The sequence below is a fragment of the Protomyctophum parallelum genome (genome assembly GCF_964188405.1).
Source record: "Protomyctophum parallelum genome assembly, chromosome: 7".
In the NCBI taxonomy this organism is placed as follows: domain Eukaryota; kingdom Metazoa; phylum Chordata; class Actinopteri; order Myctophiformes; family Myctophidae; genus Protomyctophum; species Protomyctophum parallelum.
The window spans coordinates 50,966,319-50,981,318 of NC_139705.1; the positions used below are offsets into that span (position 1 = coordinate 50,966,319).

Sequence of the window (15,000 nt, forward strand, 5' to 3'; positions counted from 1 at the left end):
GGGACAGAAAACACACCCATCACGTATAGATTTAGTATGAATAGGGTCAGAAAACACACCCATCACGTATAGATTTAGTATGAATAGGGACAGAAAACACACCCATCACGTATAGATTTAGTATGAATAGGGTCAGAAAACGCACCCATCACGTATAGATTTAGTATGAATAGGGTCAGAAAACACACCCATCACGTAGATTTAGTATGAATAGGGTCAGAAAACGCACCCATCACGTATAGATTTAGTATAAATAGGGTCAGAAAACACACCCATCACGTAGATCCTGTTTCCCCTGAGGAAGGCCGAGGCTCCGTATCTGGGCGTGGGCATGGAGGCGAGGGGCAGCCACTGGTCCTTCTCTGCCTCGTAGACCCTCACCAGGGCCTCGGGGGTGGTGTCTGCTCCCATGCCCCCCAACGCATACACCTTACCATCTGGAGAGAGAGAGAGAGAGAGAGACACAGACATTACATACACATACACCTTACCATCTGGAGAGAGAGAGAGAGAGAGAGACACAGACATTACATACACATACACCTTACCATCTGGAGAGAGAGAGAGAGAGAGAGACACAGACATTACATACGCATACACCTTACCATCTGGAGAGAGAGGGAGAGAGAGAGACACAGACATTACATACACATACACCTTACCATCTGGAGAGAGAGAGAGAGAGAGACACAGACATTACATACACATACACCTTACCATCTGGAGAGAGAGGGAGAGAGAGAGACACAGACATTACATACACCCTCACGAAGGCCTCGTCATAGACCAAAGCCTATACACGGGTTGTGCAAGGACGCGCTGTGATTAGCCAATCGCTGTGATTGACAGCATAAACCTAACCGGACCAGACCAGCCCACCACAACCAGCGCGCAGATACCGTAGCAGAAACGCTACCGCCCGCTCCGTCGCGGCACACACAAACAGACAAGCCCTATTAATACCACCACTTTTACAGAACAACATAAACGATACAAACCAACAGACAACTACACAACCCTTTCAGATTCAGATTCCTTTATTTGCCATTTGTGTATAGGAAATTGTTTTGACATAACATGAGTGCATTCAATTATTCTTTTCACAAATAGACCGACATGAGACAACACCGTGCAGGGAAATAAATATAAAGTGCAGGTTTATACAGTAGTACATAGTGCATCAAATGTTGCCGGTGATTAACCCATTCTGACCTGAGATCAGATTCACACGAGGTTTCCACTGGACACACACTGGTCTGATTAACCCATTCTGACCTGAGAAAAATGTCAGTCGTTCTTCGATTTTTCAAAAAATAGCAGACCTACAAGCTCGTATCGCGCCACTCGGTGGCGCGATACGAGCTTGTAGATCTGCTATTTTTCAATAGCTAAAGCATAACATGATGCCAACACCAAAATGGGTGCCCGGTCAGAATGGGCTAAAGTGCCGGTGTCACTAGGAGGCAGGGGTGGAAGAGGGTTTATTTGTCACTCAGGTACAGTGAAATTGGCATGATGGCACTGGCAGAATGGCAGCACTGCACCCGGACCTTTCCTGCCGCCTATTGGCCTGCCTGCTTGCCTGTGCAAAAGAAAAAACGGTGGCGGCCCACCAGGAATATGCCCGGTATGACCTGTGGCCAGTCCAGCCCTGGCAGCGCTGCTCCGCTCCGCAGCGAGCCGGCCACACTCCAGCTGTCATAAACAGAGACAGAGGAGCCTACTAAGCCTAGTCAGGCTTCTGTTGGGCTTGTTTTCATAGACATGGTTGCTTAGTTGTTTCTCTTCCAAGACCTGGAAACACGTTCAGTGGGAGGGTCGGTTTGTTTGTTGTGGAATGTGTGCTCTCACAATCACTCTAGTATAGTTAAAGGACCACTTCACCACTTTTCAACCTATCTTCATATAATAGGTCATATAATAGGTCCTCACTAATCATGATAAAATGGCGCGATTTTTTCCTACTCAGTCTGTGTCTCATAGCAGGGCTGTGGGCAGTTTAGAAACTGTCTTCCAGTGACATCATCATCAGGCAAAATGTTTAGATTTTCATTGTCGTGAGAACGATGGCTTCCATTTTCGTATTGCAACTTTTCAGCCTGCAGTTTCTATTAGCTTGTATTCCCCATCGATGATGTCACTGGAAGACGGTTTCTGAACTGCCCACAGCCCTCCTATGAGACACAGACAGAGTAGGAAAAAAAATCGAAATGTTTTCATGATTATTTGTGAGGACCTACTATATGAAGATAGGTTGAAAAGTGGTGAAGTGGTCCTTTAATGCAGAGATGCAGAGAAATGAAAAACGACATTTAATGAGCAATGGAGCAATTAAGGAACTCGACATCATGAAGAAAGGGAGGCTAAAGCACTGTGAACATAATAGGCTACTGGCATCATTCTATGTCCCACACCGATACGACCATAAGACTGTATAAAAAAACCCACAGGAAAGAGATTAAACATAAAACACATCTAAACATGAAATAAAATGAATGGATTATTAATTACCTTTGTGGTACCCTATGATTTAAAAAGGTTAATTTAGTTAGCAAATATGTGTTCTCTGTGGACATAATGCTGGAGATGGTGGTGGTGGAAATCAGGTGCGATAGTAGTAGTAGTAATAATAATAACAATAAATAATATCTGGTATTTTTATAGCGCTTTTCTAAACACTGTGTGTGTGTCTGTTTTTTTTTGGGGGGGGGGGGAGTTTGGGGGGGGGGGGGGGTCTTGCAGGTGGCCACCCTAAGCATAACACTAGTGACAAAGTACAACAATGATCTGACAAAGAAACTAACAAACAGACCAGGGGAGTATAAATACACAGGTGAACTCAACTGATGATCAGCACAAGGATTGGCTAAAAGACTAACAAGACAAGGTGGAAACACTATGTAGGCTAATCCAATCAGGGCACTGGTGAGACAACACAGTTAACCCATTCTGACCTGAGATCAGATTCATACGAGGTTTCCACTGGACACACACTGGTCTGTTTAACCCATACTGCCATTCTGACCTGATATCAGATTCTATAAAAATGTCAGTCGTTCTTCGATTAAAAAAAAAATAGCAGACCTACAAGCTCATAGCGCGCCACTCGGTGGCGCGCTATGAGCTTGTAGATCTGCTATTTTTCAATAGCTAAAGCATAACATGATGCTAACTAGGAAACCAAGAACATGCAATACTTCAAAAATCACAAGAGCACAACAGGAAGGTAAAACACCAACTAAAACTAAAGAACAAGGAACATAAGACATGTCACGGATAGGCTGACCAGATGTCCCTCTTTGCGTGGGACAGTCCCTCGTTTCCAAGACTTTTCAGGCGTCCCACAAATTGAGACCCTGTCCCACATTGTGATTGGCAGAGACATCAGTGTTCACATTGAGACCCTGTCCCACATTGTGACTGACAGAGGCATCAGTGTTCACATTGAGACCCTGTCCCACATTGTGACTGACAGAGGCATCAGTGTTCACATTGAGACCCTGTCCCACATTGTGACTGACAGAGGCATCAGTGTTCACATTGAGACCCTGTCTGTCCCACATTGTGACTGACAGGCATCAGTGTTCACATTGAGACCCTGTCTGTCCCACATTGTGACTGACAGGCAATATTGCATCAGTGTTCAAATGCCCTAATAGTTTAGTCCCCTAATAGTTGGCCTTCTGTTGTAAAGTTCCCTCATTGTCTCTTCCTGCAAGATGTGTTTTTAAGCCTGTTAAAATAAAGCATGATTTTAAAACAAAATGTGAGACACCAGAGGAGTTTATAAATGATAGCCAATAGGCCTATATGGTCGAATATGACATCAAGGCTTTTAATAGCAACGCAAGCAGTAAGTTGCTAACCCGGTACTCCAGTGTGGCTTGTGTGGGACAAGTGGGATACTATACTTTTCATTGGTTCAATATTAGTTTTAACAACACACAGACGTACATTAAAGGGGGGTGTTGATTTATGTAAACATGGGAGTTAGGTGGTTTCCTCCGGACCATATATGCACCAGAGAGTAATGCCATGCATCAAACTATCAGCGCCCTTTAAGGCTCTGCCTGCAACCACTCCCATCTGTCTCCAGTCATGCCTGCCATGTGCAATATTTATAAAGCATTGTAAACGCACTCTTCTCCCTCGAGGGGGGGGGGGGATGCTTCAGTGTGACCCCCAATGACATTCCCAAGGACAGTATTAACCCATTCTGACCTGAGGTCAGATTCTAAAAATGTCTTCTACATCCTGACAGTTTTCATTCTGACCTGAGATCAGATTCTAAAAAGTGTCTTCTATGTCAGTTCGCTCTTCGATTTTTAAAAAAATAGCAGAACTACAAGCTCGTAGCGCGCCACTCGGTGGCGCGCTATGAGCTTGTAGATCTGCTATTTTTCAATAGCTAAAGCATAACATGATGCTGACACCAAAATGGGTTCCCGCGCAAAATGGGTTAAAATATCCTATAGCCAGCTACTGCAGTGTGCAGGGGAGAGAGAGAGAGAGAGAGAGAGAGAGAGAGAGAGAGAGAGAGAGAGAGAAGTGAGAGAGAGAAGTGAGAGGGAAAATTGCAGAGTTGTGAAAAAAGAACAAACGCTTGGAAACGATGCGAGGCGGATGCCGCAACACTGCGGGATGCAGGGAGGGGGGGGGGGGAGAGCTCGGGAGAGGTTTAGGAAGGAGTCTAAAAAAGACTTGTGCTAAAATTGAGGAGAGGAGAAGGAGTGACACTCTATTTAATACCACTCCAAACTTCTTTCATCCGAAAAAGACAAAAAGGGTAGAGAGAGAAAAACGGAAAGCTAAAGAAAAAGAGGAGGAGATGGTGGCATGCAGGCAGAGACTGCACAGCTGAAATGTCTCACTGTGAATGAGGGCAATCACCATAGCATACAACCTGTGACCAGGTCCATTCCATGTCCCTGCTGCACATATGAGAGAGAGAGAGAGAGAGAGAGAGAGAGAGCGTGACTCGGCATGAATGCTTTCATCCCATCATCATCATCATCATCATCATCATCATCATTTTTCGACCGTGGTCGAGATCATGGATTTCACAACGCCACGCCAGACTTTCCGGCCCTTCATCGCCATCCCCAGTTCCTGCACTTACTGATGCCTGTGTCCCCTATATATAGCGATGACATCATCATGGAACGACAGTTTTCTACCTCTGGTCTGCTTTGAGGCCAGGACGCCAGAGAAGAAGGGAAGATATATAAACCTCATTGTCAGCTCTGTATAGCAGTGCCCGGCAAACTGTTGTTCTTCTGGATCGGACTAGTGGAGAAACACGGGGAAGGTTGCCGTATATTAGATTAGTCGATTGGGTGGCTCTTCAAGAGAGATTTTGCGCTAGGCGGGTGTAAGTGCCATCCAGCCGTTTCTCTAATTTCTTTTAAAGTGTCCATGTCTCTGAGCCATAGAGTAGAATCGTCTCAACGGTCGTCCTAAATATTTTTCTTTCATCCCATCGACTTCTCTAATATACAGCAACCTTCCCTGTGTTTCTTCACTATAGTCCCATCCTGAAGAACGCACATTTCCGGCCACTTCTATAGATCATGAGGTTATATCTTCCCTTCTTCTCTGGAATCCTGCCTCAAAGCAGACCAGAGGTAGAAAGCTGTCGTCGCACACACGCATCAGTAAGCAGGAACTGGGAATGGCAATGAAGTGTGGCGTGGCGAAAGCCATGATCTCGACCGCGGTCCGGGGAAAAAGAATATATGATGATGTGTTAATTAGTGAATTCCTGGTGCAGAGGTCTCAAGTGTCTACAGACTCAGTATAGGCGGAGGGTATGCGCGTGGCAGTATAGGCGGAGGGTATGCGCATGGCATCATCATCATCATACCTGGAGGTTATGCGGGAACGCCTACTGAGTGATAAAAAAACGACTTTCTGGTGTTGACAGCCCGTACATCCACACAGAAATCTGATTGCATTAAACAACAGTAAACGACATTAAACTCACTTTGACACTCGATTTTCCAATCTCTTCATGCCTGTGCACATCTATTCTGCAGCACAAAGCAACACACCGGGGAATGGACCGCTATGCTAGCATATAACATCAACAACACACCGGGGAATGGACCGCTATGCTAGCATATAACATACAACAACACACCGGGGAATGGACCGCTATGCTAGCATATAACATCAACAACACACCGGGGAATGGACCGCTATGCTAGCATATAACATACAACACCACACCGGGGAATGGACCGCTATGCTAGCATATAACATCAACAACACACCGGGGAATGGATCGCTATGCTAGCATATAACATCAACAACACACCGGGGAATGGACCGCTATGCTAGCATATAACATCAACAACACACCGGGGAATGGACCGCTATGCTAGCATATAACATCAACAACACACCGGGGAATGGACCGCTATGCTAGCATATAACATAACAACAACACACCGGAGAATGGACCGCTATGCTAGCATATAACATCAACAACACACCGGGGAATGGACCGCTATTCTAGCATATAACATCACACCGGGGAATGGACCGCTATGCTAGCATATAACATCAACAACACACCGGGGAATGGACCGCTATGCTAGCATATAACATCAACAACACACCGGGGAATGGACCGCTATGCTAGCATATAAACAACACACCGGGGAATGGACCGCTATGCTAGCATATAAACAACACACCGGGTAATGGACCGCTATGCTAGCATATAAACAACACACCGGGGAATGGACCGCTATGCTAGCATATAACATAACAACAACACACCGGAAAATGGACCGCTATGCTAGCATATAACATCAACAACACACCGGGGAATGGACCGCTATGCTAGCATATAACATACAACAACACACCGGGGAATGGACCGCTATGCTAGCATATAACATACAACAACACACCGGGGAATGGAGCGCTATGCTAGCATATAACATCCCAATTAATCAAAGCTGATAATTACACTCCAACTAATCTTTAATATTCTAAACTTTGTTAGCCTGTCATATAGCCCTGTAATTATGTTAACCTCAAAGACTTCCATGAACCATGTCTGGGCATCTCTGCTTTCAGTTCACAGAGAAGATTGCGTTGCACATCTCCCTCAATGCCTGTATTTAGGCCAGGAGCCGGAAGTCAGGCATCGAGGCAAACATCAAGGAAAAGAAAGAACGGGCAACAAATTGCAACATTGCCTCAAAAATAAAGTAAGTCTCGGAGGCTCTAGAAACTAGTGTGCGGATGTACTTTCTCTTCCATCTCTGCTTTCAACAACGCTTTAGGAATAAGATCCATTCAGACATTGAGGGAGACGGATGGCACAAAGGAGCAGCCACATGATCCGTGTTTCTGTTACTGAGTCCACTTAGAAACACATGTTTCGTACACACACACACACACACACACACACACACACACACACACACACACACACACACACACACACACACACACACACACACACACACACACACACACACACACACACACACACACACACACACACACACACACACACACACACACACACACACACACACCTTGACAAAGCAGGCAGCATGGGCAAAGGTAAACAACTACACTTCAGAACAGTATCAAGGTCCATTATTAGTATACTGTCCACTTAGAAACACATATAAACAACTACACTTTAGAACAGTATCAAGGTCACTTATTAGTATACTGTCCACTTAGAAACACATATAAACAACTACACTTTAGAACAGTATCAAGGTCACTTATTAGTATACTGTCCACTTAGAAACACATATAAACAACTACACTTTAGAACAGTATCAAGGTCACTTATTAGTATACTGTCCACTTAGAAACACATATAAACAACTACACTTTAGAACAGTATCAAGGTCACTTATTAGTATACTGTCCACTTAGAAACACATATAAACAACTACACTTCAGAACAGTATCAAGGTCACTTATTAGTATACTGTCCACTTAGAAACACATATAAACAACTACACTTTAGAACAGTATCAAGGTCACTTATTAGTATACTGTCCACTTAGAAACACATATAAACAACTACACTTTAGAACAGTATCAAGGTCACTTATTAGTATACTGTCCACTTAGAAACACATATAAACAACTACACTTTAGAACAGTATCAAGGTCACTTATTAGTATACTGTCCACTTAGAAACACATATAAACAACTACACTTCAGAACAGTATCAAGGTCACTTATTAGTATACTGTCCAGTGTCCACTTAGAAACACATATAAACAACTACACTTTAGAACAGTATCAAGGTCACTTATTAGTATACTGTCCACTTAGAAACACATATAAACAACTACACTTTAGAACAGTATCAAGGTCACTTATTAGTATACTGTCCACTTAGAAACACATATAAACAACTACACTTCAGAACAGTATCAAGGTCACTTATTAGTATACTGTCCACTTAGAAACACATATAAACAACTACACTTTAGAACAGTATCAAGGTCACTTATTAGTATACTGTCCACTTAGAAACACATATAAACAACTACACTTTAGAACATTATCAAGGTCACTTATTAGTATACTGTCCACTTAGAAACACATATAAACAACTACACTTCAGAACAGTATCAAGGTCACTTATTAGTATACTGTCCACTTAGAAACACATATAAACAACTACACTTCAGAACAGTATCAAGGTCACTTATTAGTATACTGTCCACTTAGAAACACATATAAACAACTACACTTTAGAACATTATCAAGGTCACTTATTAGTATACTGTCCACTTAGAAACACACAAACAACTACACTTTAGAACAGTATCAAGGTCACTTATTAGTATACTGTCCATTTAGAAACACATATAAACAACTACACTTTAGAACAGTATCAAGGCCACTTATTAGTATACTGTCCACTTAGAAACACATATAAACAACTACACTTTAGAACATTATCAAGGCCACTTATTAGTATACTGTCCACTTAGAAACACATATAAACAACTACACTTTAGAACAGTATCAAGGTCACTTATTAGTATACTGTCCACTTAGAAACACATATAAACAACTACACTTTAGAACAGTATCAAGGTCACTTATTAGTATACTGTCCACTTAGAAACACATATAAACAACTACACTTTAGAACAGTATCAAGGTCACTTATTAGTATACTGTCCACTTAGAAACACATATAAACAACTACACTTTAGAACAGTATCAAGGTCACTTATTAGTATACTGTCCACTTAGAAACACATATAAACAACTACACTTTAGAACAGTATCAAGGTCACTTATTAGTATACTGTCCACTTAGAAACACATATAAACAACTACACTTTAGAAAAGTATCAAGGTCACTTATTAGTATACTGTCCACTTAGAAACACATAAACAACTACACTTTAGAACAGTATCAAGGTCACTTATTAGTATACTGTCCACTTAGAAACACATATAAACAACTACACTTTAGAACAGTATCAAGGTCCATTATTAGTATACTGTCCACTTAGAAACACATATAAACAACTACACTTCAGAACAGTATCAAGGTCCATTATTAGTATACTGTCCACTTAGAAACACATATAAACTAGAAAAAGTGCCCTTCTGGGCACAGGTCTCCACCAGGATTCTTCCTCAGCCTAGTGGGAATATGCGTGCACAGTTTCATCGCAATGGGACGCTGCGTTGAGGAGTTGTGGCGATTTGTACAAAGCGGGCTACTCCTGAAAACTGTAGGAGCCAATCGTGGCCAATCAGGATGGAATATGAGAAATCAAACAAACCTGTCTTGATCACATGACTATGGAGATCATGTGTACCGATTTGCGTAAAATTTGGATAAAATCTGAAGGAGTAATAATAGAAAATGTGTTTTACATATGTCGGCCTCCTGGTGGCGCTATAAAGAGCAGATGTGAAAAATTCCAGACAAAGGTTTTTCCTTGGCCTCTAGGGAGTTGGCATACAAAGTTATCCACAGATCCGTGCAGTTAGAGGTAAAAACACTTTTCGGCCAGTTATAGCGCCACCTTGAGGCTGAGTTGAAATTGTTCATGTGGCATTTCGTCCTCGGCCTAGTGGGAATGTGGGTGCACAATTTCAGGGAAATCACGCGATGTGTTCATGATTTGCAGCATTTTGTTTGAAACTGAGCACTCCTGTGAACTTTGGAAGCCAATGTTAACCAATGAGGATGGAGTGTGAGAAATCTGAAAGACCCGTTTCGTTGAATGGCTCTAGAGAGACTGTGTACCAATTTGCGTGATGTTTGGACAAAATCTGTAGGTGTACTGTGCAAAAACGTGTTTTGCACAAAGCGGCCTCCTGGTGGCGCTATAACAGGCCGTTCTGGAAAGTTTGGGGCAGAGGTTCATCGTTGGCATCCAGGGAGTGTGTGTGCAAAATATGGCATCGACCGGGTTAACAGTGGCCGAGATTAGCTGCTCACGGACACACGGACGGACGGACACACGGACGGACACACGGACGGACACACGGACGGACGGAGTGCAAAACATACTCTCCCCCCATGCCTTCGGCCTGGTGGAGACAACAACTACACTTTAGAACAGTATCAAGGTCACTTATTAGTATACTGTCCACTTAGAAACACATATAAACAACTACACTTTAGAACAGTATCAAGGTCACTTATTAGTATACTGTCCACTTAGAAACACATATAAACAACTACACTTTAGAACAGTATCAAGGTCACTTATTAGTATACTGTCCACTTAGAAACACATATAAACAACTACACTTTAGAACAGTATCAAGGTCCATTATTAGTATACTGTCCACTTAGAAACACATATAAACTAGAAAAAGTGGCCTTCCGGGCACAGGTCTCCACCAGGTTATCCACAGATCCGTGCAGTTAGAGGTAAAAACACTTTTCGGCCAGTTATAGCGCCACCTTGAGGCTGAGTTGAAATTGTTCATGTGGCATTTCGTCCTCGGCCTAGTGGGAATGTGGGTGCACAATTTCACGGAAATCACGCGATGTGTTCATGATTTGCAGCATTTTGTTTGAAACTGAGCACTCCTGTGAACTTTGGAAGCCAATCTTAACCAATCAGGATGGAGTCTGATAAATCTGAAAGACCCGTTTCGTTGAATGGCTCTAGAGAGACTGTGTACCAATTTGCGTGATGTTTGGACAAAATCTGTAGGTTTACTGTGCAAAAACTTGTTTTGCACAAAGCGGCCTCCTGGTGGCGCTATAACAGGCCGTTCTGGAAAGTTTGGGGCAGAGGTTCATGGTTGGCATCCAGGGAGTGTGTGTGCAAAATATGGCATCGACCGGGTTAACGGTGGCCGAGATTAGCTGTCCACGGACACACGGACGGACACACGGACGGACGGACACGCGGACGGACGGAGTGCAAAACATACTCTCCCCACATGCCTTCGGCCTGGTGGAGACAACAACTACACTTTAGAGCAGTATTGAGGTCCATTATTTATCCTGCATTGGATCCACGGACCACCATTTGAGAGCTTTCTTCCACGTCTTACCCCAGCAAGAAATTTTTTCTATAAGCCATAAAATCCCAAAGACTTTAGTGGTTCAAACTGCAATTGACGCTATAATTCCCTACTTTCATATGACACGAATGAACGGAAATGAAATAACAAATCCAATGACTTACTGTCTGTCAGGTTTGGTCACAAATGTTTAGTTTAATCTACCGCTGAGGCATGCACACATTATTCACGACCATGCCTTGACATGACACACAAGAGAGAGAGAGTGTGTGTGTGTGTGTGTGTGTGTGTGTGTGTGTGTGTGTGTGTGCAAATACAAACACAATTATGCACACAGACTTACGCACTCAGAGCATCGGACACTAAACTAATCAATAAAGCATGAGAAAAATACTTAAACACGACATATGTCAAACAGCAACCACGTAAAAAGGTCACGTACGTTCATGCAGCAGCGTCGCACAACAAGAAAACAGCCAATTGATTTCCGGAGCACGACTCCACACCTTCGTGTGACAAAGTATAATTCAGGCTTAACCCATTCTGACCTGAGATCAGATTCATACGAGGTTTTCCACGGGACACACACAGGGTCTGATTAACCCATTCTGACCTGAGATCAGATTCTAAAAAATGTCAGTCGTTCTTCGATTAAAAAAAAAATAGCAGACCTACAAGCTCGTATCGCGCCACTCGGTGGCGCGATATGAGCTTGTAGATCTGCTATTTTTAAATAGCTAAAGCATGACATGATGCCGACACCAAAATGGGTGCCCGGTCAGAATGGGTTAAACAGACATAGCCTACTGTATAGCTGGAATACAAAGCGTGTGTACATGGAAAAGAAATATCTGAATACAAGTGTAAACCAACGAAAGGCAGTACGCCAAACGTCAGATATATATATATTTGCATCTCATAAAAGCCCCTTTTGTCTGTGCACAGTGCTGCGGAAGTGGAAGCGCTTTAATTAAGTGGAACTATACACTCTAATTAAGCTAATTGCGGTGTGATTTCTTTCTGCCCGTCTCCCCGGGAGACTCCGTGGTAACGGCATTATGGGATGTCACTTTGGCAGGTCGCAGCTTCAGGAGGGAACTCACACGATCACACCTAAGACTACTGAGATATACTACTGACTGGAAGCCTTAAGGGGCGTATGAAGAATTAAACTCACTGAATTGGGAGTTTAACCCATTCTGAACGGGCACCCATTTTGGTGTCGGCATCATGTTATGCTTTAGCTATTGAAAAATAGCAGACCTACAAGCTCATATCGCGCCACCGAGTGGCGCGATACGAGCTTGTAGGTCTGCTATTTTTTAAGAATCGACAAGAACGACTGACATTTTTTTAGAATCTGATCTCAGGTCAGAATGGGTTAATCAGACCAGTGTGTGTGTCCAGTGGAAACCTCGTATGAATCTGATCTCAGGTCAGAATGGGTTCTTTTGAGTGGCTGCACCACTCAAAAGAATCTCATGATATTTAGTCGACTAAAACTAGACTAAACACTAAAACAAACTAAATGAAAAGGGGGGGCTTTAGAGCTATAGAGTAGATAAGAGTAGATAAGATGGAGGTTTAGGTGACAGAGGTAAAGTCTGGATTGACAGGGTTTCTAACCCATTCTGACCTGAGATCAGATTCTAAAAATGTCTTCTACACATCCTGACAGTTTTTCTGAAAAAGCTATGTTTCTATATGTCAGTCGTTCTTCCATTTTTCTAAAAATAGCAGACCTACAAGCTCGTAGCGCGCCACTCGGTGGCGCGCTATGAGCTTGTAGATCTGCTATTTTTCAATGGCTATAAAGCATAGCATAATGCTAACACCAAAAGGCGTTCCCGCCCCAAAATGGGCTAAAAGGGCATCGTCAGGGGAATCGTATAGTGGAGACAGAGACAGGTACAAAAGAGATGGCACTTTCATTGGGCATCAAAAGTGTTAGGGGGATTCAGCTATAGCTGGCTGTGAAGGTCAAGTCCATGGATTTACGAAGCACATTTGTATAGGTCGGCCTACTTTGTAATTCAAATTTTTACCTATCCTTTTTATAATGGTGAATTATACTTTTCGGGGCAAGTGGGCACATATTCTGTCTTTTGTCACAAACAAATGGACGTGACCTTCACAGACACTTTGATGCCCAACGAAAAGAATCGTCTTTTGTACCCGTCTGTCTCTCAAGAAGATGGCCTTTTAACCCATTCTGAACGGGAACCCATTTTGGTGTTATAGCATCATGTTATGCTTTAGCTATTGAAAAATAGCAGATCTACAAGCTCATAGCGCGCCACCGAGTGGCGCGATACGAGCTTGTAGGTCTGCTATTTTTGAAAAATCGAAGAACGACTGACATTTTTTTTAGAATCTGATCTCAGGTCAGAATGGGTCAATCAGACCAGTGTGTGTCCAGTGGAAACCTCGTATGAATCTGATCTCAGGTCAGAATGGGTTAAAATCCTGACTTTTACCTCCGCCACCTCCTATCCTTCATTACAGTTCTTTTCATCACTTCTACTCTATTCTGGTGGGCTACAAAAAAAATAAAAATAAAATAAACATCTGTGTTTTATTGTCATACATTGCACCCTTCTACCATAATCTGTATATATATATATATATATATCTATATATATATATATATATATATATATATATATATATATATATATTAATGCTGGGCCGTTATCGGCGTTAACGTGCTGCGTTAACGCGAGAATATTATCGCGCGTCAAAAAAATTATCGCCATTAATCTATTCTCAAAGTTGGGTCTAAGAGCTGGGTCTGCATTGACTGCATAAAGCAAGCAAACTAGGAATTTCACTTTGATAGTTTTATCTGGCGGACGCCGGAATTACTCTGTGGGAGGGAGAAGTCCTAACCTAACAGGGACAAGGTGAAATAAATTACTCTGAGAGCGGGGCGGTAACAAATCCTAACCTAACCGGACACGGGTGAAATTAATGAACAGTGCGGCGTGCCACATCAAACGTCAGCATGCAGGACTCTGTGAACCCAGGTTTGCTTCAGGGGAAATTTCTTTACAAGAAGCTTCCCAATGGAAACCTCGACAAGAACAAGGTGGTTTGCACCCTGTGCAAAGCAGAAATGGCTTACTGTAGGAGTTCTTCAAGTCTGAAGTATCACCTAACGCACAAGCATCCCTTTGCGTTGGTTGATGATAGCGAAGCTGCCGGCGGGCCAAGCACTAATATGGCTCCGGGGAAAAGTGTTCGTCAAACTACAATGTTTGAGTGCAACCGTGGCAAGCCCGTCAGCCCAACTCTATCAGCCAAGCTAACTAACCTCCTAGCTCAGTGGATTGCCATCAGCTGCCGGCCTATCAGTGTGGTTGAAGATGATGGGCTCGAGCTTCTTCTCCAGGCGGCCACAGGCGACCCATCTTACAAACTACCTGCGAGACGAACTATCACAAGGAGAATCCATGACCAGTACGCCGCAGAGAAAGCTGCGAAAAATGAAAAGTTGG

At 43.0% G+C, this 15,000-nt stretch overlaps 1 protein-coding gene across 1 annotated transcript in view; it reads right to left on the reverse strand.

The window, feature by feature from the left end:
- klhdc8b (kelch domain containing 8B) overlaps positions 1 to 15,000 on the reverse strand; it is a gene marked incomplete at both ends in the record, with an annotated part of 197,866 nt that overhangs the window by 47,998 nt on the left and 134,868 nt on the right. The window contains one exon of the mRNA XM_083769888.1: positions 273 to 437. Within this exon, the coding sequence (XP_083626014.1) occupies positions 273 to 437 (165 nt within the window). The remainder of the gene's footprint in view (positions 1 to 272; positions 438 to 15,000) is intronic.